Source organism: Osmia bicornis, chromosome 9, assembly GCF_907164935.1.
Source record: "Osmia bicornis bicornis chromosome 9, iOsmBic2.1, whole genome shotgun sequence".
Lineage (NCBI taxonomy): Eukaryota > Metazoa > Arthropoda > Insecta > Hymenoptera > Megachilidae > Osmia > Osmia bicornis.
Genome location: NC_060224.1, coordinates 578,405 through 605,321, shown reverse-complemented (window position 1 = coordinate 605,321; position 26,917 = coordinate 578,405). Strand labels below are relative to the sequence as shown.

The following is a 26,917-nucleotide window of genomic DNA, read 5'->3' as shown; positions in this document are numbered from 1 at the left end:
ATTTAATTTTCAATCCGCTAGAATTACATTTATAAAAAGTAATGTAACATATGGACAAATCTTATTTCTACTATTTTACTATGTAATCTTAATATCATTTATTTTATGTTTCAATTATGTTCAACAGTGAATTTGTTATTGTTCAACATAAATTGATTATAAGGTTAAATAAATACTTCTGATATTGAAATAAAATATAATTGAACTTTTAATCATTTCAGAATTCTTAGTGTAGTTTTTCTTTAAAATACTGTTCAATACTGTGTATATTTGTAGAGTAGTTAATTTACTATTAACCTGTGTGATTATTACAAACATTGAAAATACTCAGATAAATTATATTTTTATATAACATATATCTTAATGTGCAATTACTAACTAAGATTATGGCGTCAGGTTTAGAGAGTTACGTGAATCGTATCCTTTTGTTAACCTTATTTTAATGAATTTTTAATAGTTGCCTGTTTATCCTTAATAATTCATAGATACAGTTTCTATTATCACTTCTGATGGCAGAAATTTTATTGTAAGTGTATTATTTTTAATTGAATTAACATTGAATTGTAATTATTATATCAATTATCTGTATATTTTTTTAGGGTACATTAAAAGGTTTCGACCAGACCATTAATATAATATTGGACGAATCACATGAACGTGTTTATAGTACAACACAAGGTGTAGAACAAGTTGTATTAGGTTTACACATCATCAGAGGTGATAATGTGTAAGTAATTAAATTAGTTACTTTGGTGAACAAAATTATCATTTTTTATAACAATTGTCTATCAACATTCAATTATTACATCACATAGTGATTACAATTATACGTAATACTGAATAAGTATATTAAAATGTAAAAGATAACTTATGTCTTTTTCGTTTTCATAGTTTCAGAAATTACATAAGTAGCATATAAAAAAATATGTTATATTCCTTCTTTTAATCTTAAAAATATTTATACTTTTTCTTCAATTCCATTGAATATAAATTATGAAAGAATCAAATCATTATTGTTGAACATTGATGAAAGTTTCCAAGAACTGGTTGAGAAACAGTTATGTTAGTATCTCCTTTTCTTATTTTTAGGGCAATTGTAGGAGAATTGGATGATGAGATGGATGCACGTTTGGATCTATCAGCCATTAGAGCTGATCCTCTAAGTTCTATTGTACATTAATGAAAAATGGTTGAAATTATAATTATTATTGCTTGACAATAATAATAATAATAATAATTTGTAACAATGAGTTACAGTTGAATCAAAGTACAACTTCTTATAGAGCTTAATTATTATACAAATTTGTCATTTTTATATATCCATATTTAAAAGATTTGTGTTTTAAAAGTGCATTAAGGAAAATAGAGCATTATTTACATTAAACAATACAAATCATCTTAGCGATAGAATTGTACAAAAAGTTTTACTATATAATAGTAAACTTTACTTCTCACGAATGTAGTTTTATTTTTTAGCATTATAAGAATAATAATAATAATGATAATAAAAAAAAAAAATGTATAGATTAACAGTAGATAATGACTAAACAATCTTTAAATGTATACTCCATTTCTAATATTATCTTTCAAAGAGAAAGTACTTTTAATCTGCATTTTAACAGGTAAGTGTGTATTTAGCATCAGCATGGAACCATGTGTTTATACCACAGATTTTACAAATGATATTTACTAGATAAAATTTTGTCTAGTAATATAAAACCTAAATTTCACAACAATTTAAATAATTACAATTGCAATTTTTGCAAATTTTTAAATGAAAGATTTTATACATATACCCTCCCCATCTATATTTTTCAAATTCTAATGTAAGTAAAAAAGTATTTTCATGTACAGTTACTTTCAAAATTCTTATAAATACATTAACTTTACAAAATATTGCATTTTCATATTAAGTTGTGTACTGTTATATCATTGGTGTTTTAGTTTTTAGTAGTAGGCCTTAAGCCATTTAATAGTTTGAACGTTTTATAATTATTTCAACATAATTCAATAAAATCTATACATCTGTTCTAAAAGCCAAAACTACCGCGTACACATGAATCATATACATATATATTTGTGTCACGTATTTATACATGGAAGACATAAAAAAAGATATAAATCAATCAATATAATTAAATGATTTTCATTTATCGTATATATCTTATGTATTAAATGTCTTTTCGAATGAATTTAAAGGTATTCAATATATACAGATACGTGTTTTCTCACAGAAAATTTCATTTTGCAATTACCTATAGAATAATAAATGTATTTTGTATATACTTTTCATGTAGAATATGCTTTATATTTTTTAAATAAAATATAGAACGTCACGTGTTTATGAGCATTATTCACACCATTCATTTGGTATGTATTGTTTTATATAAGAAATGCTTGAAAACGTGTGTGTGTATCCATGTACAATTTTTTAGTATTTGTTTAATACCTTAAAATTCTAATTAACTATTTAATCACTAGCGAGCATTTGACACCATGTACAATTGACACGATCAAAAATCAATGAATCTGGACCGCAGAAATGAATGCATTATATCAATGCATGCTGTACAAATTTAAATTAGAATGAGAATTATCACCAGGTACTTCCACTTAACGTACCTACTCAAAAATTGCTTATTTCAATTAATTATTAGTCACAATATTGGTCCTATTACGATTTCGTCGTCTAATTTTACCACCACGTCTATTCTGATTAGTTCCACTCCACTCAGGACCATCCATACCAAAGTTTGGATTTGGACCGTTCGGACTGAATCCCATCATGTTAGAATCTGGAGGTACCGGGCCAGGACCAGGGCCAAAGTTATTAAAATTACCACTCGGATAAGTTGGTGCACCATCGTACGAAGGATTAACATCCGGTCCAAAGCCTACACCAGGTGCTGGACCCAAAAGTCCAGCACCATTATTACGTTGGACGTTAAAACGTGGATCAAAATTCATTTGACCCTGAGGTACAACTGGCCCGTTAATAGCCATTCCTGGAGGCATGTTAGACATTCCTGCCATACTCATCGGTGGCATATTTTGAGGACCCATAGGTGTATTCATCATAGGACCCATCGGACCCATATTTCCAAGCATTGGATTAGGACCCATATGGATTATACTCTGCCCACCTTGCATACTTTGCGAGCCAGGCATACCCTGAGGTACAGACATCCCACCAGGACCCATCCCCATATTTGACATTTCCAACGGTGATTGCTGTTGGACATTTTTCATTATGGAAGCATTGATATTCTGAGGAGCTAAATTGGAAGCCTCGAGAGCTTTTCGTCGCGGGTCAGATCGAACCTGGGGCGGTGACTTCGGAGTGTCTGGTTTAACCGGCGGCGGAGACATCGGGGAATCGGCTAATTCAATTTTACCTATTCTAAAGATTTTTCTCAAACGTGGATCATATTTCACTTGAGCATCATTTTTCGTCAGTTTAAGACCCGTGTAATCGGGCCTTGGTATGTCGACAACGTATACCTTGTACGTCATAGGAGAGTGCGAAGATATACTCGCATCTATTTCTGTGCAAGGTACGTGAGATGGTGCAGGTTTAAATGGTAAACTTAACATTTGTCGCAAATCAACATCTGATTTTGTCGATGCATCTGTAAATCCTGCACCGACAACTCGTAGATCCGTATCTCCGAAGCTTGTCTGAAATTGTTGCCTGAAATCCATATCTTTTCTTCGGAGATCTTGATCAGTTTTAGTTCGAAGATCAGTGTCCATATTTGTATCACTCGCGGTAATACCAGAACTGTAAATACTTGTTTCTAATCTGAGATGCTTAGATTCCTTTTTACTTTCTATCCGACTAGGACTGTTTGATTTCTGTTCATCCCTGCGTTGTCTGGGATCTCTGGACATGCGAGGATCTCTGGATATAGACGTGGTACTTGGCCCAGGGGAAGAATGCGGACTCGATGTTTCATTTTCAATTTTCGACAGCTGATTCGAAGCATTAAACGTAGCAGGAATACACATTTTATCATGAGTATTGGACTCATCCGATGATATTCTATCAGGAGAGGTAGATTTCATTTTTGAAGGATAATCCTTCGCATTAAAGGCTTGTTGACTGCCTTTACCGCTTGTTGAACTATGCGCTTTAAGCGAAGATAATAATTTTGACACCTCAGCACTGATGTCAATTTTACTTAAATCTCCAAGTTTGTCCACGATAGCAGCTGGCTGAGGTATAGCAGGCGCAGACGTCGTAGACCGACATTCTTCTTTAATCACCGTGTTCTGTGTTTTCTCTGCACATTCATTTTCTTCTTTTGGATTATCTTTATTAGAAAGTACTATCGTTAAATTTCCACCTTCGTCATCGTCATCGTCGTCCTCGTCGTCTGAATACCAGTCTTCCAGAATTTGATCTGTATTACTTGAAGAGCATTCATTTTCAATATTTTTAAAGCTGTCTTGAGCTGCTCTCTGTTGCTGTTGAATACGCATAAATAATTCTTGAGCCTTTTTTGGTAAGTGAGCCGGTACTTCCTGTTCTTCTGTACGAGATAAAAGGCTATCTTGATTGTTAACTTCGTCATTAATTGTATTTGTTTCTGTAATTTAAACAGTTTCATTTTAAAATCTTAAAATGGTAAGGGGTCCAGGTCCACGCTGGTTCCTATCTTACGCCAACAGCCCCTCCCATAATATAAGTATAAATTACTTAAATTATTATAATAGAGGAAAGTAACTCTACCTTCTTGATCTGTGCCCTTATCTTTCGATTTATCCTCTTCTTCGGTTGGCATTTCTATAACAAGATCCGTTTCTTCATCTTGATCACTTTCTTCATCAAATTTCGATTTAGTAAGATTTGCTACCTCGTCAGCTATACTAACAACAGGTGGTGGTTTCTTCGAAGCTTTTAACAGCTGCCTTAAATCTACATCCTTCGAATTTTCAAGTATCGAAGTACCTTTCTTTTTTGCCTAAGAGTTACAACAACAAAAATAAAATATATAATACTATAATTTTTAACGAGCTGAAAAATATAATTGCTATTATACCTGTTCCAAAATTTCATCCTCTTCTACGTCTTTTGTAAAGTCTTCTCTGTCTCGTACTTTGTTTATAGTTTTATTTGGTTCAGAATTACTATTCTCAGTATAGAAATCCATGTTTGGCATGGATTGCGATATCACTGATTTTTGCTGTAACTGCTGTTGAGTTGCTAAACCCAATGCAGCATTAGGAAGTTGTAAACCAAACTCATTGGCTGATTGCAATAACATGATTTGTTCATATGGAACTCTATCCTCGTCGGAACCCCATCGAGTCTTTTTGCCAGATGGTTTTCTTTCTCTAATATTTTTATGTTGAGACGTTTGCTCGTCTGTATATAAAAATTTTGTATTTATTACTAACATATATTTGTGATTTCAAATCTTTCTAAAAAATACACATAATCATATTGTTACCTTTTTCTTCTTTTTCATTATTCTTTTCTGTGGTACTGGTGGTGGTGGTGGTGGTGGTAATGGCGGTGGTAATGGTAGTAGTAGGTGGTGCAGGTACATTTAAGTCAAAAAGACTTGGAATCTTTTGATTCGTTACTTCCTGACCCTGTGCTAATGTTCTTGCTGTCTTATTTATCATTAACATTGCTCCTTCCCTACTTAAACGTGGAAAATCTCCAAGAATTTCCTTTGGTGCTGTTTCTAAATGTTTTAATAAAATTCCTTTCACCTAAAACGGACAGTGGATTTTGTGACCATTAATTAAAGTTTTAGCAAACTTCAAACTTTATAAACATTATAATAACCTGTTCGTTTAAAGGTTGATGGGAAAATTTACAATTTTCTCCTTGATTACATTTCAATCCTGTATGAAAAAATTTACATGGAAAATCATGATGCATGTAAAGACATTTGTCTCTTTTTGCACAGCAATCCATTAAATAAAATTTGCATAGTTCCATTTTCCTAGGGGGTAAAGCATTATGCGAAAAAAGGGCAATCATCTCCTCTATGACATTTTCCTTGCATGTAATAAACACAAATAGCGTCCGGATCTTGATTGTGATCATTGTTCTGATTCCGTCGTCCATTTCTATCGTTTCGCATTTGACCTCGAGTTTTATTTTTACCTCCACGTTCATTTTTACCACCTCTGCGTCCTATTACCATAAAATTATTGTTTTCGGATATTATATATTAAGAGTAAAAGTATATTAGTTAATATTTTATCATGTACCTCCTCCACCTCCACCTCCTCTTGTATTGCTACGCTTGTTATCATTATCCCTATGTCGATTTACACTAGGCCTCTCATCATAATCTGAATTGCTATCAAAATTTTCATGTTCATTTGTATGTCTTGGAGAACTATTCTCTTGAGAATCTTTTCTAACAGGTGAAGCACCTCTAACAAATAACATTTCATCTTCATCTTCGTTAATATTTTCATCATCGCTTACTTTTCGTCTCTGTAAATCAAATATATTAAGTAAATCTGTTAAATACATCATATTATAATCAGGTATATTTAATAAATTAGAAATTTTTTAACCTTCTGATCCTTATTACGATCTTCTTCCCTTTCATCGCGTATTCTTTTCCTACTCTTACTTCTGGTATTTTTACTTTTAGACTTTGAGTCTTGGCTTCTACTACTATCTTCTTCTAAGGCTGCTCTAATTGCTTTCTCAACATCCCCAGCCCAATCCTCAGTTGGGCTTTTGTATTTCAAAAACCTATCATGCTTACTACTTCCTTGAACACTTGATTTCTTATTTTTACTAAACTTTGAATCAAAAGTTTTATTTTTTGATGAATCTGTTTTTGATGAATTTTTAGTCGCATCATCATTTAGTGGTGGTAGTGGTGGTGGTAGCGGTGGTGGTGGTGTAGGCTCATCATCTTCATCAGATGGAATCTCTCCATCCTCTAGATCATCATCATTGGTGCTACGCATACATTACAAACACATTACTATCTAGAAAGTGCTACAAGAAAAATTAAGTATCACATTTTTGGATATAGTATTATGTAACTGTTTTCACAGATACATCAGGGTAGAAGATTCAATGTTTATAACGATGACAAATGTTTTACTTGAACTTTTACAGCTATTTGATAGTCATATTTTTATAGACTGATTTTGTCATGTAATGTAAAAAATATGACAAAAGGTATTTTAAAAGTAAGAGGTAGAGATTTTATTTTATAATAATTTTATATTATAAAATCTTAACTTCAATTAAAAAAAAAAAGAATAAATTAAATTATATAAAATTTTATAAATTTCTAAATGTTTATTATCAGAAGTTTCGTATACTTTTTATAATTAATTTTTTTATTCATTTGATCTATAAAAGTTAAAAATGTTTTTTTTATTTCTATCCCCTAATCATCATCTACATCATCAGCAGCAGCAGCATCATCATCATCATCATCATGATCATCATCATCATCATCATCATCATCATCATCATTTATAATGAGAGAAAAACCGCAAGATGCATTGCTTCATTAAACTAATGGAAAAAGTTTTCATAGAAAAATTCGGCTATGCTCATAGGAGTTATCAAGGGCATTATCAATCATAGGTCTCTACGTTGAACGAAGGAACATCGAACTTTGGTCGAGCAGAGTATAGCTGAAAGGAGTTCCTCCGTACTACTTGACCTAAAAACATTAGCTTACTTCGGGAACCTACACATGTAGCACAGTAGGCCTCGATCGATGCAACTTTGAGATATATATATGTATATATACATATAGTCAACATCGTGTATATGCTTAAAATAATCATGTTCTCTATTAATATAATTGCTTTTTCATTGGATCGATTGTGAAAGAATTATTTCACCAGAAATTGTTTTGTACGTTTAATCGCACAATGTAAAAGCGTAATATTATAGAGAAAGGAAATTCGTATAAAAGCGTATAACCATTCCCACCTTTAAAATGAATAAGAAAAAAACAGTAACTAATAAATTATTGCAGGCGCTAAAAATTTGTTAAATGTAGCACAGCAAAATGCATCATCTGCACATCATAATACAGGAAAATAAATATAAGTTAGAATTGCCTTACCCACAAATTGTGTTCATCATTAGCATCATTATCATAACTATCATAAATTCATCATCATCAACATAATAGCATCGGATCAACATATAAAATCACATTATTTTGTAGCATAATTTGTCATCGTTACAGCATTGTCGCACAGTGCGTGTAACATATAATGTATTTTTTTTTGATACAGTAGCGTCGAAAATTTCTTCGTGTGGAGAACCCCCGTTTGTCTCGTTCATTCACGTGCATACATATGTATGTATTACACATGTATGTATGTACATTACGACATACTACCATGTAGCAGCATATATGGATAGTCTGTTAAGTGGTGTGTAAATATGTCGTATACGAAACCGGGAATGTATATGTATATAGGAATGTCTTACTCCCCGAAGTTCTCGTGCATGTTTTTTCTCATTTCACAATTCTTGCTGTCCGAAATCAATTTAATTCTTCAATGCTCATAGCAAAAAAATATTATTATTATATAAATATATAATTTATATCCTGGAATTTCATTTAAATTATATTTATGGAAAGTTATAAACGAAAAGAAAAAAAGGAAAATACTTTACGTTCATTATAAAAATGACCTTGAATCCTACAAATAGGTCAAAGCACTTGAACATGAAAATAATCTTGTAATATTATAGTAGATACATATGAATATAATTAACTATTTCAGAGCAAAGAAGAATCGTAAAGAAAAAAAGTTAGATTGTACCCAAAGAGTGTAATTGGGTACGTTTTTTTCCACGGTGCCACTAAATATACTTATGTATGTATATCATATGTAAAGCGGGGGACAGCACGGAGCTTCCGGAGAGGGGATGAACGTGTAATCGTGAGTGGTAGTCACAGCCATAAAATTTCGACTGTTTTGTTTGGTGAATAAAAAATGTGGAGGCAAACCTTTGGATTAGAGTCTCAGCCGCGGAAACACTCTCTAATGCCATTGTTTTGTCCCGATCGATCGTGTTTTGTACCGTATGATATAGCACTGTGGCCCGACGATGATCATTCGATCGATTGACGCGACCACACTCGATGGTTCTTTGCTTGCGAAATAATCGCGTGCCTGAATTCTAGCATTTGAAAATTTTCAAAATACTCGTTATTGAGCACAAATTAGCCTACAGAATGAATATGTTTCGTGTCTCTCCGTTTCTCTTTCTCTTTCTTGTGCGCGCGCGTGCGCCTGCCGCCACAACCAAAATGTGTATCAGATTTATATTAACGTTTTTCGCCTTTTTTTTTTGCAGCTTGGCTACGCCCCTGTTTTTTTTTTCTCTCGAATATTCTTCTCGCCTTAACACAATAAGCTATTCTGTACTAAAGCCTTATTTGTTTTATTTTATCCAGTTATTATAGTATTATTGCACTTTTACATTCGGTGAAGTACGTATTTCACTTGTATAGCTTCTCCTTTCTTGGGCTATTGTAATTTCGTTCAATGGCGCGATCTTACCACTGCAACGTCATTCTGGCTTGACGTGGCATATGGCTGACCAACGATAAGCTTGTGGGCGTTTTAGTTTCTCTCCGTATAATTTAATTAAATATGAGAAAATTAAATACGCGTACGTTTCTTGTAACTTTTGTAACGAAAAAGAAAGGAAAAGTCGTTTTTCTCCGAATAATACAACCGAAGACTGGAAGAATGTATAAAGCGTAGCCTTTCCACTTTGACGATTCCCGACTTCGTAAATTCGATAACGGCTCTCTCTTTTTGTTTTATTAAGTTATCGGAAAAGAGAGAGAAAGGGAGCGACAAATTAATTTTCTTTGAAACTATGAATCAATCAGACACGGGTCTGGTTACTGACGATATTAAATTATCGAATAGAAATTCACGGACTCCGCGATTCCTGTCTCCTGAATGGATGACAGCGTTTACGTATCTCGTGTACTTCCGCGTTAGAGATTTTTATCTCAGCCAAAAGAAGAACATATGTATTATATGAACGAGACTAGTCGCAAGCAGGCGAAAAGTACGATGGTCGGACAGAGCGTATTACTATGTCAGCAGATTGTATAAAAATGTATCAGTTATGAGACGATGAGCGAAAACTTCAAAGATCAAACTAAACATGGCCACATCTGGAACTATTCTGAGCGGGCAGCTGCACGAAACCTCGGAAGAAGGGCGAGCGAACAGCAACGGGTTTAGGAGGAAAAGCAAAGCTACTCCGTATCCACCAATCAGAGGCCGAATTGAATGATCACGTGTTCTCTCTTCCATTATTTGCATTCCCCCACTCTAATTTCCTCTTGCTTCCCCACTTTTCTTCATTGCTTCTGTTTATGTGGAGCAAATTCCTGAAGCCTCTTGGTTGACCCTTCGTTTTCTACGCACAACTCGTCTGAAAGCAAGCTTTCGAATATTTATTACTCGTATTGAAAACATTGCCCTTCAGAATTTCCTTCCTTCCTCGCTTCCTTACTCACATACACATTATTTTTAGGAATTTACTCAATTTCATGTTTTTGCACATACACGTGCAATTATTCGTAACAAGAAATACAAAAACAATTGAACATTCTTTTTATATTTCAAAATGAAACTCTCTGTTTCAAGGTATAAAAGTTATTCTTATTTTACATTTATAGGGTTTTTATTTTCAACGATGAAACACATTTATATTTATATAATAATATTTTGCAATAAATAGTAACTGTGTATCACATACATCTAGAAAATTATCAAAATAAACATTCATTTTACGCACTTCTGTTATTCTGCAAATTTTGTACAATTACTACAATTATTCACTTACACTTGCTACTCTGTACAAAATAATATAAACATTATCATTATTATTAAATGGACACTTCTTTAATTACACTGATATTACACTGAATCCTAATATAACTCTAGAATAAATTCTAGATAACAGCATGTTGCAGTAGAAAATATAGTTTCTTTATTACAATGCAGGTGAATACCTGATAAACACTTATTTTACTTGTTCGTGCGAGCGATGATGAAAAACAAATGAAATTCCGCTAGACCAGCATTGCCGTAAAGACAAATCTGGCAAATTTCGTGGATTATTAGCGTGCCTCCAATCTGATAAATCTGAATTACAGTCTGACTGCGGGGGTGGTCCTTTTACTTCTACACCATTAACACACCTCTTACATTTAAATCTGTAAAAGATAACAAAATATTTATTACGTGAAATTATAAATATTTATACTTTTCAACTTACTTAGCATGAGTATCTGAAATAGTATTTTCTTCTAATTTAAACAAATCTCTCAAATCGTTTAACGTAAAATGTCTTGCAACGTCTTCTTCTTGATCAACAACCGTTGAACTTAATGCTTTTTTATGTGCCTGTCTTTGGAAAATCTTTTCCTCAATAGTACCGGTCTACAATGTATATCAAAATAAATGCATAAATACATGATAATTCTGAAGAACTATTTGAAAAATGTTATAACATACGCAAAGAAAGCGATACACGAAACATGGCTTTTTTTGACCATCTCTCCAAACCCTAGCCATAGCTTGATCATCATTCGCAGGATTCCAGTCAGGATCAAACATGACAAGACGATTTGCACCGATAAGATTTAAACCACAACCACCAGCTTTCGAACTAAGCATGAAAATAAAATCATTGCTGTTCTCGTCATTAAATTTTTCAACTACTTTCGCTCTCTTTTTAATAGTCATTGTGCCATCGAGTCTAACGTAATTGTAACACCGTTTGTGACATAGTTTCTCAAACAAATCTAGAGTTTGCGTGTAATTAGATACCAATACAATTTTGTCTTTTGTTGTCGTTTTAATGGATGCCAAGAGACAATCTAATACCATTAATTTGCCGGATAACTCAGGTAAAATGTCCCTGAAAATAAATTTATCGAATGATTTTTTGTTATAATAATCAATCTTGATATTACATACTTAGTACTGTAATTTGATGGCATTAATTTTGCTGCATTCTCAAATCCTTCACATTGTTGCAGTATTTTATCATAAACTAAATCTGGATGATTGCATAGCTTTTTCAAAAGTGTAATGGCTGAAAGTGCAGAAAGACTTTTTCCTTTTTTAGGATTCTCTGGGTTTTCTACAAAAGAAGGATAAACACAAATTATTTAAAATTGACAATTTTTCTTGACGGGTAAAAACCATTCATATATAACAAACCTTCCATTGATTTTTTTATGCTATCGCTTTGTATAAAATTTTTGTAAAGATCAGTTTGCAATTTTCCCATTTTTATGCAAACGACCAACTCGTATTTTAAAGGTAAGTATTTGGAAAGTAAAGCACTGGTACGTCTAATCAGACACTTATTAACGATAGTCACTAATTCTGTTAATCGTTCTTGGGCAAGTTTGCGTTCAGTATCTGTTGCGCCTGCATCTTGACCACGTAAAATCGGTATTTCAAATTTTTTTCGAAATTCCTGTTATAATAATTTTTTAACATTAATATGAAATATTTCTTCTGTCAAAAATATTCTTTAATTTTCTAAAAACATACTTGCGCAGTTCCTAATAATCCTTGATTAACAAAATGTACAAGAGAGAAGTATTCTAAGAGATCATTTTGTATAGGCGTTCCGCTAAGTAGTACTCTTCTTTTAGCTTTCAAATTTATAAGTGCTTGATACGTTTGATTTTCAGAATTTTTCAGACGATGACCTTCGTCACATAACACGAGTCCAACTTCGTCTTGATGAAGGACATGCGAGTGTAAGCGAAAAGTTTCATAGCTAATTATTAATATAGGATTTATACATCTGCGACCATAAGTTTTCATAAAACCTGTAAGTTTTGCATCGATATCCGTTTTGCTTCCACCATCGATGGCTAATGGCTGAACTCTGTTTTTCAACCACTTAAATATTTCATTGTACCAATTTTTAACTAACGAACTGGGAGCAACAATAATTGCCTTGTCTATAAGTGGTTTAGCTTCAGGTCCTTTAAAATATAATTAATTTAGTATCCGAAAACTGTGTTTATAGTAAGATTAATTTACCTTGTTTTAATAAAGTCCACATGAGTGTTATACATTGTAAAGTCTTTCCAAGACCCATTTCATCCGCCATAATACATCCGTAAGCACCTTCTATTCGTTGTCCTGTTACGCATTCGTACATAAACTTTACACCTTCTCGCTGATGCGGTCTTAAAATATTACATAATAAAGGATCTACTACCACATGCACAAGTTGCTTCGATCTACAAACATACATATACATATATATTATATTCATAATATACACAAGATTTTGAACATTTTATACTCACTGGTCTAATTTAAGTCTATCATGTTCAGATATTTCGGGTGGTGAATAGACGATAAGTGCATTAGCTTCTTCAGGATCATGTAAAGGTCTACGTGGACCTGATAAACGTGTTCCCAAAGTACGACCTGAGAGCTGATATCCAGGAATTGGTATTTTGAATGGTTTACTCAGCAGTTTTTTTACCCTTTCTTCCTATAAATTCAATGTTTATTTCACCATTATAAATTTATCCAAAATGATACAATAAATAATGAGTACTTACATGTTCAGAAATTACTTCTTGCGTCGCTTGAATATTATCAGTTGAAAGAGTAAGTGCTTTATATTCTGGTATTTGTACATCTTTGACATTACGGCAAACTCTCTTTTTTACATGATGTATTGGTGACACAACCGGAGACAAGGTTACATTGTTGGATATATCAGACAAAAGTGGACGTTTGCCTTTCTGACTAGGAGCCAATGATCGAATCTTAGATGTAACAATAAATACAAAATTAACATTTATCAAAGTTAATGATAACAGTCAGAAAAATGATAATAATAACAATCATGTTACCATTATAAATTTACTCACTTGTAAATATAAGAAATGTTTTGGAAATCAAAAACATACCGCAATTACATTTATAAAGATGACTATTATAATTTTTTAAACACACTACATTTAATTTTTCAGTAAAATTTATACAATAAAAAAGGTTTATAATGAATTTCATGAATCATTACCATCTTGTATTAGTATCCTGAAATGTAATCTCAATTCAAGATTCTTCATCTCTTCCTAGCAAAATGATAAAAGTTACTGTTTACTGCTGTTTATATTCCATTTATTTATTGTATTAACATTACTTTTCTTGTTAGTGCAAAGTCAATAGTAACGAACTTTAGAACTTTCGCGGTTATGAAATACCACACTTTATTGCGTTTAGATTCCAGCGCAATCTATCGTCTATAATTTAAAGCAGGTTCAATCTTATTTATTAAAAATTTATTTAAAAATACAAGTAAATTAAATTATAATTCTACAAATATATTTCCCAAGAAATTTGTACTTAAATCATCTTCATCATTTGCAATAAATTTATTATAATCAGTACTTGGAATTTTAAAGTTACATTTAATGGGTTCAAATGTTTCAGAATTAATCCTTGGTTTTATACCATAAGTATTGTCTAGAAATTCCAGAACATCTGTTTTATTTTGTAAATTATTGAAAAATATTCTACTCTTTTTGGGAAGTAGTTTTTCTAACATAAATACAAGATGATGATGGAAACACAGAAACTGTGTAGGAATAATTGATGTAATGTCAAGCCAATCTTGTATACAAGTAAGGGGTGTAACTGAATGTCCAGAAAAAAGAGCTGGATTTGTTAAAATGCCTCTTGCAGCCATCACCGCGTCACAATTACTTTCTCTGTACAATTTTTTTGCATTCTCTAAATTTTTTATATCTCCATTAGCAATGAGAGGCAGTTTCACACTATCTCTTACTAATTTCAAACTGTCTAGATTAATTGATTCGTTTCTCATCTCAGGAGTTCTAGCATGAACAGTGAGAAATGAGACTCCTGCCTTTTCAAGTATTTGACAAAATTCAATGGTTTTACGAATATCCTTTAACAGTCGTATTTTCACAGATACAGTAAAAGGATTTGGAATTCTGTTTCTTGTTTGATATATCAAATCTTTCACAAGATCTGGTTTTTTAAGTAAATCTGCTCCATATCCTTCTTTCAGTGCCCAACGTTGAGGACAACCACAATTCAAATCAACACCATTACAGTACCTATTAATAAATGTAACTTGTTAAATGAAAATTTAAAATTAATGTTTTAGTTAAAACTTACGGGGCAATCATTTCTGCTGCATTAAGAAAATCATATACAGTTTTTGCAGCAAATTGAACAATTACTGGCTTATCTTCCTTGGTAGTTGAAAATTCATTATCCCTGGCTTTTTCAGATTGTATAAACGAGTCAGCTAAGATCATGGGTGTAAAACATATATCACAATTGTAGCGCCGTACTAAAGTTCTAAACTGTAATCTGTCAAAATTATTTTTATACATTAAATAAGCATTAAAAAAAAATACAATTTAATACATAATCTTGATTACTTACTTACTATATCTAACCATTGGTGCACATACTTTAACCATTTTTGGTTCCTTTAACATTTCTACTATATCAATTGACATTTTGATATGTTTTCAGCTTTATTACAAAAAACAGGACATATCTATGTTATTAGACAAAATCTGTACAATAATAAATTTAAATTATAATATAAACTAAATACATGTATAAGCACTTAATATTGTATATATATAGTCATGAATATTACAATACAAAAGCAGGTCAAATTTACAGTTAAATGAACCATGTGACATGTTGAATGCTTTTATATTATCAAACAAAGCTATTAACTTTATTTTTTGTGATTTAGATTAATTAAAGTATACAAAATGCGTCACAGTAATTCTCGTAAGTATTAAATACATACCTATTATGTATGTATACAATTTGTTTTCATTGTTATGTTGAATCAGAATGTCTGAATATAACCTTACTCCTAATTTTATAATTAATGGACATTAATAAATTTTACACAATACTTGTTAAAAGATGTATATCATAATACAATGTAATGTATTAAATTGTGTTCATTTTGAAAGGTCCTACAGAAGAATGTCCTTTAACAAAAGGTAAAAGTTACAAGCATAAGTTAAATATGTATTGTGGCGATGGTTTAAAATTTATTATAAGTTGTTTTACTATACTGAGTATTTCTATCACAACAACCTTAATTCTACAAATACTTTATGCTGATGGAACACCTCAGGTACATAAATTTTTATTCAAAATTATTGTCTATCAACTATATTGTAATTGTTTATAATATTATTGTATATTAGGATAAAGCTGCTATCCATGGTGCAGTTGCTACAGATTATACAAACTGTTCACAAATTGGTACTAAAATTTTAAGGAAAGGTGGTAATGCAGTAGATGCAGCTATAGCAGCTACTATTTGTATGACAGTAGTAGCTCCACATAAAACTGGCCTTGGTGGGTAAGTTGTGTACATACATAATTCTGTTGATATTTATTAACTTGTAATTATTATTTTAGAGGTGGCTATGTTATGATATATAACCATAAGGAGCAAACAAATCCAGTTATTATTGACTTTGCAAACAATACAATCAAAGGTACATTTTTCAAATAAGCAAACATTTCAAATGCATGTAGAAGCTTTATACATATATTACCTACATTAACTATGTGTTAGGTAGCTTTGCTCAAAATGGAATACGTATACCAGCTCTGTTACGGGGATTAGAACATGCACATACCTTAAAAGGTAAATTATCTTGGAATGAAATCATTAAACCTTCCATAATATTAGCCAGAGAAGGATTTGTTGTATCCAAAGAATTAGTGAGCGAAATATCCAGAAATATAAATTATGAAATTTTATATGGACATCTCAGTGCTGGGGATATACTAAAATTAAACGATCTTAGTGATACATTAAATGCTATAGCACAGCATGGCACTGATGGTATATTACTTTCATTTTGTTAATTAAACAAAATTTATTTTGTAATTTAGAATTACTTATTTGTTCAACTTTCAGTGTTATACAATGGAACATTATCACAGAAACTTTTGTCTAACAAAGATTTGCTTGTGCAATTAGCAAATTATAAGCCTGATACATATTTAGCAAAGAAGTTAAGTTTTTATAAGCATACAATATATTATCCTTCAAATGTATCACAATTAAAATCAATGATGAAAGCATTGGAGAACCTTCGAATAACTACCGAAAATGCATCAACAATAGGAACACAAGTTCACGTAGCTAAGGCTTTGGTACATTCAGCTTCAATTTTAGAACAATTGAAACAAAATGGTTTGTTATATCATAACATCTATTTTACATACATTTTATAGTATTAATTTCATATAGTGATAATTATAGTTGAAGAAGAGAAGTATACTGGAGTTATGTCAATGGATTGGGAAGATACATATGTTTGTATTATAACGTTAGTTTCGTATATAAAATTTGTATATTCTAGCGAACAAATTTAATAATTTGAATTCTTTTTATAGCGGACTCAGTGCACCATTTGGTCTTGGAAATATATCAAATGTTGGATTTTTATTAGATAAAATTGATACTAATAATAATTTGACCATGCTCACTCCAATAATTTTCCATAATGAAAACGCAATATGTGGGTTACGAGGAGTGTTTGGAACCGATGATACATTAATTATAGGACAATTATTGTATAATATTATAATCCGTCAGTTAAATATTTCTGATGCTATTGAATATCCAAGGTAAAATATATATTTTATATTTTACATTTTGATACTCAAACATCATTTCTTGAATGAATTTCTTTTCTTTAGATATTATATTTTAACGCATGGACTTGCTGTAGAAAATGATCAGAAGCATTCTGTAGATACTTTAATACGAAATCAGTTGAATTTAATTGTGCCACCATCACATGTTGATGCTTACTTAATATTAAAAAGTGTGAATGCAATTATTAAAAAGAAAGATTTAATGTCGAGTCATTCGGATAGCCGTGGAGGTGGTCTTTCATCAAGATTTTAAATATTTTACTTGTACAATATTTATTTCCGTCCAATTAATAACAGACTGTTTTTAACATTGAGACAATATTAATCTCAATAAGTACTTGAAATATTTTATAGAAATAACTCATTTATAATTCTTAGATATTTTATACAAATTTATACAATAAATTTTTAAATATTACAGTACAGTATTATACATATACCTAATTTTCTTTATATTTTGTCATACTTTCAATTGTTGTTTTTCTTCTTTATATTCTTTACTGAGATTAAGTTGTCTAAACCTAGCGTACATTGCACTTGCACCAAGCACAATTAAATTACTTAGCCACCACATGAATGACTTCTCTTCGTTAAACCAATAAGTTGCAAGAACTGTTTGCGCGCAAGCTTTAGCGGTTCCACTGATATTATGCGTTAAGGGAGATGTTACTTTTATTTGAAGAGCGGTAACATAACCGATCGCAAAGCCACAAATACCGCCAACAATCATAGCAGACCAAAAAAATAATGATCCAATTTTATCATAATTGTATACTGTAATGTGTTCTCCATTAGCTACCATCAATGGAAGAAATATAATAACGCTATACGCGTTGTTGTAATATGAGAGTAACCAAATATTTTGATTTAATGCAGGAAGTACTTGTTTCATATGAATGGAATATAAAGAAAGTGTTAATGATCCAAGTATACCAAAAATTGTTCCTAGAACCGACAATGAGCCTGCAATATGTTCTTGATCTACTCCAAGCCAAAATCCAGTCACAATAAATATGCAACATGCAATGCATTTTATGGAAGTCCTTTGACCTATAAAATTATAATAATTTACTACATTTACTTGTTTTATTTTTTGTCAAATTTCTTACCAAGTATAAGGTATGTGAAAATAACATTAAATACAGTTGTTAACGAACGTCCCACATAATAAAATGCAATACCAACATATTTTAAACACAAATTGTTAGTTGCAATCATCCCAGTAAATAAAAGGGATAATGGTAATATCTACAAATACAAAATCCTTTATGTATTGAAAAACTATATACAATGAATAATTATTTTTTTTATAAATATTACAACTTACTTTAATAAGTGTTTCCTTAGTATATGGATTACCCTCAGGAAACTTAATATATCTTGGAAAACACTTTGATAATTTACTTAAAGTCGAACAAATGATTAAACTTACTATACATTGGCACCACGTCACAAAAAGAGGTGCATCCAAATTTATGCTATTACTAGATAAAAGTGCTTTGTTTATAAAAACTGTTAATATAGAAATTATCCTACAAAAATGTAAACATTAAATAACCTGTTATTGTATGAGAACAATAATTATTTTTAACTTACCAATATGCTATAACCACAATAGTGATATGTATGAATTTTGGTAAAATTCCAGTTTCTGATGACATTATTATTATTTTGTCATTAGCAGATTATGTTAACTTGGTAGTAAATTCATTTTTTAATTAATACATAATACAAAAATATATATATAAATACAAGTAAATCACTCTATATAGTCATACATTAATATTCCTTAAATGTATACAATTAGTCATAATAATTTAAATCTATATAAGTTTCTTCAAATGAATTACAATTATTAAGTAAGATATTGTTTCATCAGTTCTTTTTGTAATTTTGTTAAGTTAGGTTACAAACAAAATGATATTATAAATTTAATAGCAGTTATATAAATGCAATTATATTATATTTAGTGCAAAAATCACAATTGAGTATTTGTATTTATATGTATTGTAAATTTCTTACTACACACATATATATAGATTTCAGTCACATTTCCTTCCTTAAGAAATAACGTATATATAATTTCTCATTGATAATACTATAAATTATATTCTTTTGTTTAATTTCTGATTAAGCATATTTATATAAATATTTATGAACGAATATATTAAAAAATTATATTATTAGAAGTAAAGTATAAATACATAATTTAAATTAATATCCTTTGGGTTAGATAAATATTCGTATTTATATCATATATAGTTAAGCTTATGCCCATAAAATAAATATTATATTTATATATATATATATCGTACATATGTAACGTCCTTTGATGACAACTGATATATAAATGTTGACACGTGGTATCTAGTATTCCACTATTTTCGATTTTTGTCGTAGCTATGAACAACTAAAATTATCACTCGCATATAAAGTAATTCGTATCTTTTGCAGCATATGTTTTAAATTAATTGTATTTATTTATCGCTAGTAAATATCAAATTATCTTTGTGCAAATGTAAAAAAATTTGAAGGATTAATAAATACGGGTGCGTATTAAATATGTCTTCTATTTGATCGTTCAATCGAACTTTGTACTCGCTGAATTGTTCTTCTGTTTCGGTTCTTCATTTATTACAAAACTGCACTTTTCAAAAATCTTTACAGTGTATAAGTGCTTTTATTTCACACTGATTGTATCTTTGATTATTTAAATATTTGTGAATATATGGTATGATCTAGAATTTATGCGTAAAAAAAATTTTCTGTACAAGCTTTACTGTTAATATTATTAATAGTTGATTTTTTGTTATAGTCGATGTTATCATAATTGATGACCTTATTTTTATAGAATAATGTGATGACCTTAGATTCTTATTCCTTTAAAGTTGTTCTACATCTATGTAGTTAAGTGTATGATGGTAAAAGAGTCAGTTGTCAAGTTTTGCAAATCTTTAAAGTATTTCTGGTAATTGAATTTAAACAGTATATCACATTTATGATAAGTAATTTATAGCAGAAATTTAATAACTGCTGGTAATAAAATCTTTTAATATCTGTTTAATATTTTTAATATTTCAATTATTATATTTATATTTTTAATACATTTTAGAAATTCTGAGTAATTAAAGATTCCAAAATATGTCACAATACGAGGATGTAATAATGGAAGACAAAGTAAACAATGAAAATATTATGACAGACTCAGAGATTCGTCATAGAATTCCATGGAGTGAACGTGTATTATTAAATAGTGAAATACCAGGTTTACACGAAGTTAAAGAATTATTAGAAGACGATGACACAAGTTGCTTGGAAGAGGAAGAAGATGGAGTTGGTTGTCCATTACCATCCACTCCTGAAGATGATCATCTTTTGGATTGTGAGGTATACGTTTTGTTTTTAATATTTATTCTACTGATCTTATATGTAAAATTAATTAGACATTTTTGTTCTTTGTATTATAGATGACAGAGGTACTAAAAGCTGGTGTATTAAGCGATGAAATTGATTTGGGTGCCTTAGCACATAATGCTGCAGAGCAAGCAGAAGAATTTGTTCGTAAGGTAATCATGATTTACAAATAAGAATTATCTTTGCTTAAAAAATATATATTCATTGTTTGACTGTTGTTTAAAGGTGTGGGAAGCTTCATGGAAGCAGTGTCACTTTAGAAATCTTCCAAGATGGTTGCAAGATAATGATTTCTTACATGCTGGACATAGACCCCCTTTGCCATCATTTTATGCCTGTTTTAAAAGTATCTTTCGAATTCATACAGAAACAGGAAATATTTGGACTCATTTACTTGGTACGATCTATCGTTCGTTCGTAAAATGTTTCAAGTATTATTAAATTATCGGTTTTCTTTAACAATAATGTATTATTTTGTTATAGGATGCGTAGCGTTCATTGGTATAGCTATATTTTTCATAACGCAACCTCCGATAGAAATACAATTAGAAGAAAAATTGGTATTCGGTACATTTTTCGCTGGTGCTATTATGTGTCTAGGAATGTCGTTTGCCTTTCATACTGTACACTGCCATAGCGAATGTGTCGGAAAGTTGTTTTCAAAACTAGATTATTGTGGAATAGCTATGCTAATTATGGGTAGTTTTGTACCATGGCTTTACTATGGCTTTTACTGTGACTATCAACCTAAGCTTATTTATTTGTCCGTCGTAGTAATACTTGGTGTAACAAGTATTGTAGTTTCCTTGTGGGAACGATTCGGTGAACCAAGTTACAGACCATTAAGAGCAGGTGTCTTTATGGGATTTGGTCTTAGCGGAGTAAGTTGTATATTTTATTTATATACATGTATATACATCTATGGTTTGAAAGTTTATATTATAAAGATTGTAATTTTTCTAGGTAATTCCAGCAGTTCATTATGCCATTGCAGAAGGGTGGTTCAAAGCGATTAGTCAAGCATCCCTTGGATGGTTAATATTAATGGGATGCTTGTATATCTTAGGTGCAATGTTTTATGCATTAAGAGTACCTGAACGATTTTTCCCTGGCAAGTTTGATATTTGGGTAAGTATATATAATAATTTTTATTCAAACACTATTATTGCAAAGATAAAGTTATAACAATATTTTGTTATATTAGTTTCAGAGTCATCAAATCTTTCATGTGTTAGTAATTGCAGCTGCATTTGTTCATTATCATGGAATAACTGAGATGGCTATGTATCGAATGACAATAGGGGATTGTACAAATCCAGCACAGGTGATAGCTTTTTAATTGTGCAATGGGCATAATTGTATTGTTGGATTTTATCTTGTATAAATTTATAAAAACTTAAAGATTCCTAAATCTTTACGTGTCGGTAGATCTGTACCATAAAAGAACTGCTGGAAAACAGTATCATGAAAAATGAATGGCATAAGACTTTTCTTACATTTCATTATAATTAAAAGTAACATTCACAGATACATAACAAAAATTTCACGATAAAGTACAATATACATAATAATTAAGATTAATCAGAGATTAAATTCACAGGATTTAATTAAAGTTTTTTACACTTTCGTAAATTTTCAATTTATAAAAACTATAGTTGAAAGGTTTCATTAAATAATAAGATCAACGTTTCAAACGTTTGTTATTATATTTACCAAAAAAGAGTTTCAGAAGTACAAAGTAATTAATAATATAACTATTTACAGTTGTTGTTTTTTTTTGATATAATTTATTTAAATAACATCCCCCTAATTTAGGTAATAATGCAAATATATTACGCGTGAAATAAATGCCACATTTTATTATTTATGTTTTGTGCAGTTCTGTAACTTGATCAACCCAAATTGTAAGTACAGATACCTATATGGCAACGAACAAAAACATGGTCATTAAGATTTAGGAACTTATCATAAATGCAAATGATTTTGTGACATAAGCACGATAAAAATTGTAATATATTTTGAACACTGTTAAAGTAATGAAAACTATATATTGTAATGTTTGTGTGAACTAAAAAAAAAAAAAAACAAGAAAAATAATTCAATATCATTTGGATCACACTTGCAACAGAAAGTAAAACGTTGTTTCTCTGTTTTTTAATTGTGCATCTTCAAAATTTCTTCATTATAATTTTACGATTTAACTTTCCATTTCAAAAATTGTTCGTGTCTCTCTCTGTTAATTAAATTTCTTACCGCACACATTTTCTTTGATCTTTTCTATTAATTCATATTTATTATGATATATACATTTAATATAATATTTCATTGCAGTTCTGTTGATTTTTAATATAAAAAAATGTTAAATACTTTTGTTGTTACTGTTATTATTATAGGATTCTAATACTTATATAAAAGAAATATTGTTGAACTTTTTACATAAATAATTCTTGATACTGGTAAATTAATAAAGAAGGAAATGATACATTTCATATGTAAAATACAATGATCCTACTTTATGTAATTTCCCAAAATATATATTTTTCTAAATAAATATTGTAGTACCGTTTGTGAAAATATTGAAAACATTATTCAATATAATAAATGACAATCAGAAATCATTCGCAAATGAAGTTAAGATTCTAAATGTGATCCAAGTTGCAAAAAAGAAATATAAGTTGATTAACAATAAATTTAAAGTAAGGAAAGTTGGTTCTTGAATTTAAATTAATATAACAAGTTAGGATTTAAATTTAAAAATATTGCGATTTTCTTAGATTATTGGTGAATATTTTGAAAGAATTATTTTATTCATAAATTTCAAATTTCACGTGTAATTATTTCAATTTGAAAGTAACTTTTTTATACAGGTTTTGTACAAAACACTTGTATCATATGTTCTTACAAAATTCACAATAAAAAGAATTGTACGATATTACATATGAAACAATTAAAAATATTTATAAAAAATTATCAAACATTTCCGGTCAGTCAACTTTAGTTCCCGCTTCGTAAAGCCTTAATATATAATATTTATGCGATGATTCAAATAAAAAATATCGTCCCCACTTTTTTTACGTATTTTGCAATTAAATGGTATACGCATATTCCTAAAGTAATAATGCAAAAATAAGGAACGTCAAAATCGTGTGTTTTTACTTGTTAACATTTAATTTAATTAAACAATTTTGTTCATATTACTTTTGAAACATGTTTAAATCTATGCGAGTAAAAATCGATACAAGTAAAAATCTCTTATCGAGACATCGATAAACACTTTCGATAAGAAACAGTCGATAGTCGATAGTTTGTTACGTCTTTCGTACACAGTTGTATACAGTGTAGTATATGCAAAAGATTGCAAACTCACATTAAAAGATAAAATGTTAAACCGGAGAAGAGAAAACGATTCAATTTGTTTTGTGTAAAGAATGAATATCATGTCTCGAAAAGAATTATGGTCTATTTGCAGCATTAAAAACGAATTAGTTATTTATTTAATAGTTCAATGAAAGGAACGAAAACATGTAACTGCATTTAAACATTTTCATACTATTATGATAAAAGGATAAAATTTAAAACAGTTTTAAAAAGAAGCATACAAAATAACAGTACCTTTCAGAAAACGAAACTCTTATAGCAATTTTCCATTAATACGAAAATTTTTTAAAATGTCTAATTATCTATTTAATGCGGAATTCAAATCAATAAATCCAACATCTATCTTGTTTAATGTTATAATCTTGGATGAGTGATACATCTGTTTGTTATGTATGTTGAAAACATACAAAAACAGTATAGCGTCAAACATAACATTTCAAGGCATCAATGTTATTAATGCAATTATAACACATGTATTTAATGTTATACTTTTTATACATTATGTTTACAGTTTTTAGTAAAAAGTAAACAAGCGTATCGTATTGTGTAATTTGAAAATTTCAAATTTTATGAAACAATGTAGATTTGAAAATTATGATTTTCATTGTATGGAATGCAGTTTTCTGATCAGTAATAATGAACAAAGGAAATGTAACAAGTGTCATAAATTCTGTGACACCAATGATGATGTTTGATAGCATTAAAAATCACACAACTGCTATGGCAACTAACATATCCAATGAAACATCATCCGAAGCATACATATATTCTACAGAAGAAAGTGGCAATGCTCAACAGTTATGGAACATTTCTAAAGCCACAACAACATCGCCTAATAGTACATCAGTTTTATTTGATACATCAAGCACCAATGTATATATGTCTACAACAACAGAAACTTTTGATGAATTTGGTCCACCAGATGGAATAGAATACATTTTTGTACCGCTTGGTGTAGTGGTCTTTGTTATTGTTTTATCAGCTGTGGTATGGGTAGCGATATCACTTTTTATACTCAAATTATAATCTTCCTTGAATTTTCATTTTCAGAAACAAAAAAAAAATATAAAAATTTGTCAAATTGTAATACTTGGATAAATATTTCTACATTAGGTATTATTATCTTGTTTTAGTATAGTCTACAATTTATGGTTTAGAGTTTTATGGATTCTTAGTTTGTTTTTGAAGAAATGAATTTTCCTCTTAACTTTTTACACATTTGTCACCATACAAATGTACTTTGTTTACAATTGTATTATATTTTTAAAGGTAATAATAATCTCAAGGAAAAGAAAATTAGAACGTTTAAGGCATAGACTTATGCCAATGTATAACTTTGACCCTGGAGAAGAAGAAGAAGATGATTGGGAAACTGAATTATTGGAAGAATGTTACAGTAATCATCAAAGACGCGTTCGTATAATAATCAACTGTCCTATTAATGTCAATTATCATGTCAAATATGTTTCTAATATAACATTGTTCTTTATAGCAAGGATATCAATCTATGGACACAGAAGAAAATGCTGAACTTTTCGGAAATCGTTGACAAAATATTTATAATAGTCTCTTAAAAAACTTTATATTACTTGCAACTTACCAGATTAAAACTTCAAATATTTATTAGATTTATACATTTATTTAATGCTTGAAAAAAACTTGTATATATCTTAAATTTGAAAGATAAAATACATGTTCAAAAGTTTTGTATATAGAAGATACTTCGCAGTACATTTAAATGTCATAATTGACTTACAACAGATGTTGTATCAGTATACGTCATTTACTTCGATATTAAACAAATACATTTATGCTTGACATAAATATTTCATAATAGAAAAGCATAGAGACAAACATGACTAAAGTTTTCTTTTAATATTCTTTAATATAATCTAATTAATATTGATTGTACACGGTTCATAAGTTTTTTTTTAATAAATATACAGTTCTTATTACGTGCTTAAATTTGAATCATAGTATACGTGCACAAGATGTTAGAAAAAAAAGGTAAATGAGATTAAAAACAAATAATACTTGGGAAATAGAAGAGAAAAGTTCTATTAAACATTAATCTTTTACCGAAACTCTTATTTAAAAATTATCGAATGTTAAGTGCTAAGTCATCTGAAGTTTTATTCACCCTTAAGTTTGCCTTTTGTGTCTAACATTGTAAACAGGTGTTTCTTTTATTCCGAAAATATATCAATAGAATGAAATATGAACATTGTTCAATAAATATGAAGCAAAAGGAACACAAAAATATAGAGTAATTAGTGTATAGTAAAGCACTAACAAAATACTACTATAATATTCCAAAGGATATTTTTTTCTTCTATAATGAGTAGTATTATTTGATTGTATTATAAAATTGTCTATGAAAGAAAAGTAAAAAAGTTGTTGG

The 26,917-nt window shown here is 29.8% G+C and overlaps 8 protein-coding genes across 17 annotated transcripts; 4 read left to right on the top strand and 4 right to left on the bottom strand.

Annotated features, from left to right (window-relative positions):
• Positions 1 to 129: 129 nt before the first annotated feature.
• Positions 130 to 1,458, top strand: LOC114877455 (U6 snRNA-associated Sm-like protein LSm8). Of its 2 annotated transcripts, none has more exons than XM_029190059.2 (4): positions 130 to 417; positions 492 to 526; positions 600 to 727; positions 1,090 to 1,458. In XM_029190059.2, the coding sequence occupies exons 1-4, from the start codon at positions 387 to 389 to the stop codon at positions 1,178 to 1,180; spliced, it is 285 nt and encodes a 94-aa protein (XP_029045892.1). In that variant the 5' UTR covers positions 130 to 386; the 3' UTR covers positions 1,181 to 1,458. The 2 variants fall into 2 exon arrangements, with proteins under 2 accessions (XP_029045892.1, XP_029045891.1); XM_029190058.2 differs by having other exon boundaries at positions 486 to 526.
• Positions 1,459 to 2,051: 593 nt separating this feature from the next.
• LOC114877448 lies at positions 2,052 to 10,170 on the bottom strand. The gene is given in 9 exon segments (XM_029190040.2): positions 2,052 to 4,589; positions 4,733 to 4,964; positions 5,043 to 5,368; positions 5,454 to 5,721; positions 5,798 to 5,983; positions 5,985 to 6,151; positions 6,229 to 6,460; positions 6,544 to 6,940; positions 8,973 to 10,170. Coding segments are annotated over 9 exon segments (3,795 nt in total). The 5' UTR covers positions 9,017 to 10,170; the 3' UTR covers positions 2,052 to 2,646.
• Positions 10,171 to 10,961: 791 nt separating this feature from the next.
• LOC114877449 (DNA repair and recombination protein RAD54-like) lies at positions 10,962 to 14,256 on the bottom strand. The gene is made up of 10 exons (XM_029190043.2): positions 14,063 to 14,256; positions 13,596 to 13,805; positions 13,335 to 13,525; positions 13,063 to 13,265; positions 12,562 to 13,004; positions 12,223 to 12,484; positions 11,977 to 12,142; positions 11,512 to 11,917; positions 11,273 to 11,436; positions 10,962 to 11,210 (listed from the first exon to the last, which is right to left on the bottom strand). The coding sequence occupies exons 1-10, from the start codon at positions 14,063 to 14,065 to the stop codon at positions 11,018 to 11,020; spliced, it is 2,241 nt and encodes a 746-aa protein (XP_029045876.1). The 5' UTR covers positions 14,066 to 14,256; the 3' UTR covers positions 10,962 to 11,017.
• Positions 14,257 to 14,307: 51 nt separating this feature from the next.
• On the bottom strand, positions 14,308 to 19,140 carry LOC123988169 (tRNA-dihydrouridine(20a/20b) synthase [NAD(P)+]-like). 4 transcript variants are annotated; one of them, XM_046287246.1, is made up of 5 exons: positions 19,052 to 19,140; positions 15,842 to 16,031; positions 15,460 to 15,596; positions 15,187 to 15,384; positions 14,308 to 15,125 (listed from the first exon to the last, which is right to left on the bottom strand). In XM_046287246.1, the coding sequence occupies exons 3-5, from the start codon at positions 15,534 to 15,536 to the stop codon at positions 14,351 to 14,353; spliced, it is 1,050 nt and encodes a 349-aa protein (XP_046143202.1). In that variant the 5' UTR covers positions 15,537 to 15,596; positions 15,842 to 16,031; positions 19,052 to 19,140; the 3' UTR covers positions 14,308 to 14,350. The 4 variants fall into 4 exon arrangements, with proteins under 4 accessions (XP_046143202.1, XP_046143201.1, XP_046143203.1 ...); XM_046287245.1 differs by lacking the exon at positions 19,052 to 19,140 and adding an exon at positions 16,141 to 16,338; XM_046287247.1 differs by lacking the exon at positions 15,842 to 16,031 and having other exon boundaries at positions 19,052 to 19,129.
• On the top strand, positions 15,606 to 18,137 carry LOC114877450 (glutathione hydrolase 7-like). Its single transcript, XM_029190046.2, has 9 exons — positions 15,606 to 15,822; positions 16,014 to 16,180; positions 16,254 to 16,411; positions 16,471 to 16,550; positions 16,631 to 16,903; positions 16,979 to 17,257; positions 17,327 to 17,393; positions 17,461 to 17,694; positions 17,767 to 18,137. The coding sequence occupies exons 1-9, from the start codon at positions 15,804 to 15,806 to the stop codon at positions 17,975 to 17,977; spliced, it is 1,488 nt and encodes a 495-aa protein (XP_029045879.2). The 5' UTR covers positions 15,606 to 15,803; the 3' UTR covers positions 17,978 to 18,137.
• Positions 18,141 to 19,884, bottom strand: LOC114877452 (GDP-fucose transporter 1). The gene is made up of 4 exons (XM_029190054.2): positions 19,321 to 19,884; positions 19,052 to 19,256; positions 18,834 to 18,972; positions 18,141 to 18,774 (listed from the first exon to the last, which is right to left on the bottom strand). Exons 1-4 carry the CDS (start codon positions 19,383 to 19,385, stop codon positions 18,185 to 18,187), a joined length of 999 nt encoding a protein of 332 aa, XP_029045887.1. The 5' UTR covers positions 19,386 to 19,884; the 3' UTR covers positions 18,141 to 18,184.
• A 225-nt stretch (positions 19,885 to 20,109) lies between these two features.
• LOC114877451 (adiponectin receptor protein) lies at positions 20,110 to 23,397 on the top strand. 5 transcript variants are annotated; one of them, XM_029190047.2, is made up of 8 exons: positions 20,110 to 20,273; positions 20,576 to 20,760; positions 20,837 to 21,111; positions 21,192 to 21,290; positions 21,364 to 21,535; positions 21,622 to 22,019; positions 22,102 to 22,266; positions 22,343 to 23,397. In XM_029190047.2, exons 3-8 carry the CDS (start codon positions 20,866 to 20,868, stop codon positions 22,475 to 22,477), a joined length of 1,215 nt encoding a protein of 404 aa, XP_029045880.1. In that variant the 5' UTR covers positions 20,110 to 20,273; positions 20,576 to 20,760; positions 20,837 to 20,865; the 3' UTR covers positions 22,478 to 23,397. The 5 variants fall into 5 exon arrangements, with proteins under 5 accessions (XP_029045880.1, XP_029045881.1, XP_029045883.1 ...); XM_029190048.2 differs by having other exon boundaries at positions 20,540 to 20,760; XM_046287244.1 differs by lacking the exon at positions 20,110 to 20,273 and adding an exon at positions 20,284 to 20,455 and having other exon boundaries at positions 20,540 to 20,692.
• A 138-nt stretch (positions 23,398 to 23,535) lies between these two features.
• Positions 23,536 to 26,492, top strand: LOC114877453 (uncharacterized protein C3orf18 homolog). Of its 2 annotated transcripts, none has more exons than XM_029190056.2 (3): positions 23,536 to 25,503; positions 25,786 to 25,929; positions 26,009 to 26,492. In XM_029190056.2, the coding sequence occupies exons 1-3, from the start codon at positions 25,153 to 25,155 to the stop codon at positions 26,063 to 26,065; spliced, it is 552 nt and encodes a 183-aa protein (XP_029045889.1). In that variant the 5' UTR covers positions 23,536 to 25,152; the 3' UTR covers positions 26,066 to 26,492. The 2 variants fall into 2 exon arrangements, with proteins under 2 accessions (XP_029045889.1, XP_029045888.1); XM_029190055.2 differs by having other exon boundaries at positions 23,536 to 25,509.
• Positions 26,493 to 26,917: the final 425 nt, after the last annotated feature.

What these genes read in the sequence shown, in the direction of transcription:
- LOC114877449 (XM_029190043.2), bottom strand. An exon ending in AAGAAGTAATTTCTGAACAT is followed by an intron (nt 13,526 to 13,595) that starts GTAAGTACTCAT and finishes TTGAATTTATAG; the next exon opens with GAAGAAAGGGTAAAAAAACT. An exon ending in CCATCAAATTACAGTACTAA is followed by an intron (nt 11,918 to 11,976) that starts GTATGTAATATC and finishes ATTTATTTTCAG; the next exon opens with GGACATTTTACCTGAGTTAT.
- LOC114877450 (XM_029190046.2), top strand. An exon ending in TGCAAACAATACAATCAAAG is followed by an intron (nt 16,551 to 16,630) that starts GTACATTTTTCA and finishes ACTATGTGTTAG; the next exon opens with GTAGCTTTGCTCAAAATGGA. An exon ending in AGCACAGCATGGCACTGATG is followed by an intron (nt 16,904 to 16,978) that starts GTATATTACTTT and finishes TTCAACTTTCAG; the next exon opens with TGTTATACAATGGAACATTA.
- LOC114877453 (XM_029190055.2), top strand. Translation starts at nt 25,153, where the DNA reads ATGAACAAAGGAAATGTAACAAGTGTCATAAATTCTGTGACACCAATG. An exon ending in TTTTATCAGCTGTGGTATGG is followed by an intron (nt 25,510 to 25,785) that starts GTAGCGATATCA and finishes ATATTTTTAAAG; the next exon opens with GTAATAATAATCTCAAGGAA. An exon ending in ACAGTAATCATCAAAGACGC is followed by an intron (nt 25,930 to 26,008) that starts GTTCGTATAATA and finishes TGTTCTTTATAG; the next exon opens with CAAGGATATCAATCTATGGA.
- LOC123988169 (XM_046287246.1), bottom strand. Translation starts at nt 15,536, where the DNA reads ATGTCAATTGATATAGTAGAAATGTTAAAGGAACCAAAAATGGTTAAA. An exon ending in CCAATGGTTAGATATAGTAA is followed by an intron (nt 15,385 to 15,459) that starts GTAAGTAATCAA and finishes TAATTTTGACAG; the next exon opens with ATTACAGTTTAGAACTTTAG. An exon ending in GCAGCAGAAATGATTGCCCC is followed by an intron (nt 15,126 to 15,186) that starts GTAAGTTTTAAC and finishes ATTTATTAATAG; the next exon opens with GTACTGTAATGGTGTTGATT.
- LOC114877452 (XM_029190054.2), bottom strand. Translation starts at nt 19,385, where the DNA reads ATGTCATCAGAAACTGGAATTTTACCAAAATTCATACATATCACTATT. An exon ending in CTAAGGAAACACTTATTAAA is followed by an intron (nt 18,973 to 19,051) that starts GTAAGTTGTAAT and finishes TTGTATTTGTAG; the next exon opens with ATATTACCATTATCCCTTTT. An exon ending in TTTCACATACCTTATACTTG is followed by an intron (nt 18,775 to 18,833) that starts GTAAGAAATTTG and finishes ATAATTTTATAG; the next exon opens with GTCAAAGGACTTCCATAAAA.
- LOC114877455 (XM_029190058.2), top strand. Translation starts at nt 387, where the DNA reads ATGGCGTCAGGTTTAGAGAGTTACGTGAATC. An exon ending in CTGATGGCAGAAATTTTATT is followed by an intron (nt 527 to 599) that starts GTAAGTGTATTA and finishes ATATTTTTTTAG; the next exon opens with GGTACATTAAAAGGTTTCGA. An exon ending in ATCATCAGAGGTGATAATGT is followed by an intron (nt 728 to 1,089) that starts GTAAGTAATTAA and finishes TCTTATTTTTAG; the next exon opens with GGCAATTGTAGGAGAATTGG.
- LOC114877451 (XM_029190050.2), top strand. Translation starts at nt 20,866, where the DNA reads ATGTCACAATACGAGGATGTAATAATGGAAGACAAAGTAAACAATGAA. An exon ending in ATCATCTTTTGGATTGTGAG is followed by an intron (nt 21,112 to 21,191) that starts GTATACGTTTTG and finishes TTTGTATTATAG; the next exon opens with ATGACAGAGGTACTAAAAGC. An exon ending in CTGGCAAGTTTGATATTTGG is followed by an intron (nt 22,267 to 22,342) that starts GTAAGTATATAT and finishes TTGTTATATTAG; the next exon opens with TTTCAGAGTCATCAAATCTT.